Source organism: Echinops telfairi, unplaced genomic scaffold, assembly GCF_000313985.2.
Source record: "Echinops telfairi isolate 266 unplaced genomic scaffold, ASM31398v2 ScPeMD7_70;HRSCAF=299, whole genome shotgun sequence".
Classification (NCBI taxonomy): Eukaryota; Metazoa; Chordata; class Mammalia; order Afrosoricida; family Tenrecidae; genus Echinops; species Echinops telfairi.
Genome location: NW_022103968.1, coordinates 4,475,546 through 4,480,961, shown reverse-complemented (window position 1 = coordinate 4,480,961; position 5,416 = coordinate 4,475,546). Strand labels below are relative to the sequence as shown.

Below are 5,416 nucleotides of genomic sequence, written 5' to 3'. Positions count from 1 at the left end.
CCCCTCCCTGTCTTCTGTGCAGTTCCTGCAGGACACCTTGGATGCCCTCTTCAACATCATGATGGAGAACTCTGAGAGCGAGACTTTCGACACGCTGGTGTTTGACGCTCTGGTAAGAGGCCTCCGTCTTCACCCGCACCCTAACCGAGGCACCCCTCCAAGCCGCGGCCTTTGCAGCTGGGCTTGAACCACCACCCCAGACTAGACTGGACTGGACTGGACTGGACTCCTGGTAAATCTAGTCAGAGTCGCTAAGTTCAGAGGTCAAAGCGTTTCTACCAAGGTCCATTGATAATTGTACCAATGTATTGTCCATGGGAAGAAGAGGCCATCCGCTGACCAGCGGGTGCCTGATAGGGACCTAGTTCCTGCACTGACAGTGTGCCCCTGTTGACCTTCACTTGGCCTCTAGAATGGGTTCCGCCAGTGTGCCAATGAAAACGTTAATTGTCTTGACAGGTGTTTATCATCGGACTCATTGCTGACCGGAAATTTCAGCATTTTAACCCTGTTCTGGAAACCTACATCAAGAAGCACTTCAGTGCCACGTTGGCCTACACGTATGTTCCTCTGTGTTGTTTTCAGAGCCGTGGCTGTGTGTGCGTGTGTGCACATGCTTGTTGCTAGGAGTCTCTTTCATAATAGCTTTATCTAGTGTTGGGCATTCTCCCCGCCTTCCTCCTACACTCTGGATTTACTGTATAATTTTTATGATTGTTCCTCTCTTAACAGACTTTAAAGTCTGGTTGAGAGAGAGATGTGATAAATTACCAGAAACACCCTGAACTAAATCTGCGTGTTCCTCTCCCCTGCCCATTTATCTTTGAAAGTTTTAGTTTGTCTTCTGTGAAGTTGATCTATGGAGGCAGAGTGCCTCCTCTCTGCAGGTTCTCAACAAGCATTTGATAAATGAATAAATGGATGCGTCCCCATTTTGGAGTTATTGGTTGTTTCATGTGAATAAAACCCTATTTGCTGGGGTTTTTTCCCTTCAAAATTTCCCCTTGCTTTTTAGAAAAAGCAGCTTCTCTTTTGCTCCACACACTTCAGCTAAAACCAAACTGGATTCCCACGGCCTACCTACCTGGGAGCCATTGGTCTTCCCCTCCTCCAGCATGCCCACCCACGGGTCTGCTCCAAGACTGAGGCCCCACATTGCCTGTGCCCTGGAGCCAGGCGTCCTGAATTGCAACTCTGCCGCTCCCAAACTCTGTTAGTCATCCTCTGAGGGCTTCAGCCTCCTCTTTCACAGAAAGGACGTGATATAGGACCAGATTAGGGTTTAAATGAATTTTTTGAGTGAAAAAGTTCCTCGTGTTGGATCACCATGCAACGGCATGCTTTATATTGTTAGAATGACTAGGATGAGCTTATCCCTCACATGGTAGGTTTTTGCTATGATTCCAACAGTGTATTGGGCGAGTTACAAAGGAAAAGAAACACAATCCAAGGATGTGCAGCCCATGGTCATCAAGAAGCTTTCTTTAGAGTCAGTAATTGAGTCCTAGCTCCTTCCTGTCTGCTGAGTAATTTTAAACACTGCTTGTCCTGCGTGTGCGATTCCAGGAAGTCTAGGTTAGAGGATTCTGGCTCTCATGTGCCACCAGTTAATTAATATACAACCCAATCTGGTTCTTAGTCTTGGGCATCATCAAATACCCAAGACTAAATTCAATGAAGATGACAAAAACACTGACATAAATGACAAAAGACATATTGTTGGAGATATATACCATATTCATAGATCAAAAGATCTAAATTTTTTTCCATGTCGCTTAAATGTCTACTTTCCCCCAAATCGATCTCTAGTTTTAGCACACTCTTAATCAAAATTTAAGCAGTGTTTTTAAAAAAGAAATTGGCTTGAAAATTAAGCTTTCAGAGCGAGACCCTGAGTTCAAGATTTGCTGTAACTGCTGTCACCAAGAGTGTGGTGTCGACATCAGATGAACATAGAGAATACCAAATGAACAGAAACCAAACCCACTGCCGTCGAGTGAGCCTGACTCAGAGAGACCCTGTAGGCCGGGGTGGAACGTCGAGTTTCCGAGACTGTAACTCTTCATAGGATTAGAGAGCCTCTTCTTTCTCCTGCGTAGGGGCTGGTGATTTCGAACTACTGACTTTTCAACCAGCAGCCCAGCACGTAGCCCACTGCGCCCCAGGGCCTTCGTGTCACTGATGTGTCTCCTGAGAACAAGGCTGCAGTAAACAGTTATTGAATGCATTGGTGGAAGGAGCCCTCCAGGTGCAGCATTTAAGTGCTGCTCGTCTAAAAGGTTGGGGGTTCAAACTCAATGGCCCACAGGAGAAAGACTGAGCAGTCTCTCCAGGTGCCCCCATGGAGGTTGAAATCTAGGAGAGCTGTGGGTTGGTTCTGGCATAGAGGCTCACCTGTCATGAGCCAGCATCTGCTTGTGGCACCCGACAATAACCACTACAATGTATTTGCAATTGTTTCTGTGGGCTGGATGCCTAGAAGTGGCATTGTTGTTGTCAAAAGGTTATAATGTTTTCAATCTTCATAGCACCAAACTCAGTCATCTGGTCGATTCTGAGTCATAGTGACCCTAGACCGCAGGTTAGAACGTCCACTTTGTGTTTCTGTGGCTGGGAGCCTTGTCTTTCTCTCGCAAAGCAGCTGATGGTTTTGAACTGCTGACCTTGTGGCTAAAAGCCCAAGGAGTAACCTGTAATGCCCTCAGAGCGGCCAATTTATCCTTCAAAGAGTGTCCTGTTTATGCACTGTTTGATCATCCTCCCAGCCCAGTGGCTCTCAACCTTCCTCATGCCGCAACCCTTTAATACAGTTCCTCATGTTGTGGTGAGCCCCAACCATAAAAGTATTTTCGTTGCTACTTCTTCACTGTCATTTTGCTACCGTTATGAATTGGGCAACCCTTGTGGAAGGTCGTTTGACCCCCAAACGGGTCTCGACCCACAGGTTGAGAACCGCTGCCATAGACTTTCTGACTAGTTATTTCCCAATTAGGTAATTGAGTGGCTACTTGTTCTTTCAAATTATGAATGACTGGGGCTCTACTTTGTGTGTTTCCAGGCAGCTCATCCCCCCTCTCTCTGTGTGGTGCCTGAATGAGGTCTCTGGGCTTTTCCCAGACCCCTTATCTAACCTTCTCCATAGACCCTGACGGTTGGAGTGAATTTATTTCAGAAAAGCAGAAATGCAGGTCTGTTTTTCTCCTTCACGTGTAGCCTGGAAATTTTAAAATTAACTGTCAACTCAGCAGTTGAAATAAATTATGATGCTATGAATTAAGTAAACTTCTAGTGTGTGGTTATTTGTACCAGCTGCCTCTCCCGATTGCTGTCGTTGAGTAGGAAATTTAGAAACAGTTCTGGCTGAATCTTGTGCTTGATCAGCTGGAACTGTATAAACTTCGATCATAAATAAATTGGAAGTACTTGCATGTAGGGAAGACACTTGTTTGGGAGCTCGTGGTTTCTAGGTATATCCTAGGAGAAGTAAGAGTGGTTTTGCACCTTTAAAATTATACTTTTTTTTTTTTGAGGTGGGTTGGAGTCTTTTATCAGAAAATATTTTAAAAGTATTTAAAAATCTTTTCAGATATCCATCCATATTACTCCCCTGGAAGGCTTCTTAGAAAATTCATTACAAATGTATGGATGTTTCCTATTTGAAAAATTCCTGCCCAAATGCCTGCTTTCCTCTGGAAGGTTCCAATGGCTTCAGGGAGGGAAGGAGAATGAATGGAGTGGCTGTGGTGATTTACAGTCACAAATCTCACTTCACCCCATGCCCTTCCATTGTGGTCATCGCACTAAACTTGAGCCTTTTAATGCCTTTGACATGTGCAATTAGTGGTGCTTCTCTGATTTGCAATGTTGTACCGCAACCCTGAGCGCCACCTAATCCCAGAGCATCTCAGCTGCTCTGGAAAGATTTCCAGCGCTTGTGTTGGGCTCTGGTGAAGATTGTCCTTGCTTGTTTGTTCACTGGACATTTACCTACTTACCCCTCTGCTTCCTCGTTTGCACCATAGGAGGCGGGATGGTGAAGATGTGAGGATTCCGTTAGATACTGTTCTCCACGCGCTCAGCACAACATCCAAGCTAAGAAAGTGCTTATCAAATGCTTAGCTCTGCCCCCCAGAGAGGGATCCTGTGGGCCCCTCGATCAGATTAGGAAGCTGTTTACAAGTATGCAGATACTGCAATGTGCACCCAGTTCAAACCACCCACATGTGCACGTCTCTGTCCGTGGTGCATGGAGACAGGATATTTCTGATCTTGCCTTTGACTGGCGTTTCCACTGTGAGCAGGAAGCTGACGAAAGTACTGAGGAGCTACGTGGACAACGCTGAGAAGCTGGGCACCAATGAGCAGCTGTATAAGGCCATGAAAGCCCTCGAGTACATCTTCAAGTTCATTGTGCGATCCCGCATCCTGTTCAACCAGTAGGTATCCCTGGCTGCCTCTCTTCCTCTCCTTCCTCACTTCCCTTCCTTGGCATTCTGGCGCAGCGACCCAGGATCCTTCATATGGGGATTGCTCCTTCATGCAGTTAAGTATTGTCAGGCAAATGCGGAAGAAATGGGTCTAGTTGCTTTCATGGAGGCAGGGCCCTGACACCCTAGTTACTCCTGCATGCAATTAAATATCCTGTGATGTAGACCATGTTCCCAGTTGCCATGTGTGCATTGCAGGGAGAGATCTCTAGGAATGTCCTTGGTTTGGTGCTCAGCCACCAGGAGTCAGCACAACTAAGGGTCCTGAGTGTGCCTTTGTGTGTATGTGGCCCCAGCTGCAACCAGGCATAATCCCAAATTGCGTCTCTTTGTTGGGATAGTTTTTTGGTCAAACATACTGAGAATGCCCAAGACAAGAAGGTCAGAGTCTGAGCAGCACCAGTCTGGCCTGGTCCTCCCGAGCTGCTTCTAATCAATGGGTGAGATGATCATGGTGTTGCTTACTGGTGGCTCTGATCGCGGTGATGGTGATGGTGATGTTGAGGGTGAGGCTGATGTTGAGGGTAATAGTGATGGTGGCGGTGATGGTATTTTGATGATGATGGTGAGGCTGATGTTGATGTTCAGGGTGAGGATTATGTTAAGGATGATGGTGATGTTGAGTGTGATGATGATGGTGAGGTTGATGTGATAGTGATGTGTTGGGGGTGATGGTGCGGGTGATGATGAGGCTGATGTTGAGGGTGGTGGTAATGGTGATGTTGAGGGTGATGATGATGGGGGGGTTGATCTTGAGGGTGATGGTGAAGGTGATGATGAGGGTGAGCATGATGTTGAGGGTGATGATGATGGTGAGGCTGATGTTGTGGTTGGTGGTGAGGCTGATGTTGAGGGTGATGGTGAGCCTGATGTTGAGGTTGATGTTGAGGTGATGGTGAGGTTGATGGTGGTGGTGATGTTGAGGGTGA

The 5,416-nt window shown here is 46.6% G+C and overlaps 1 protein-coding gene across 1 annotated transcript in view; it reads left to right on the top strand.

Annotated features, from left to right (window-relative positions):
• Nucleotides 1-5,416, top strand: part of DOCK1 (dedicator of cytokinesis 1) — a 408,265-nt gene that overhangs the window by 60,834 nt on the left and 342,015 nt on the right. Inside the window, exons 19-21 of the mRNA XM_004701236.2 lie at nucleotides 23-112; nucleotides 460-560; nucleotides 4,302-4,436. Of these exons, the coding sequence (XP_004701293.1) occupies nucleotides 23-112; nucleotides 460-560; nucleotides 4,302-4,436 (326 nt within the window). The remainder of the gene's footprint in view (nucleotides 1-22; nucleotides 113-459; nucleotides 561-4,301; nucleotides 4,437-5,416) is intronic.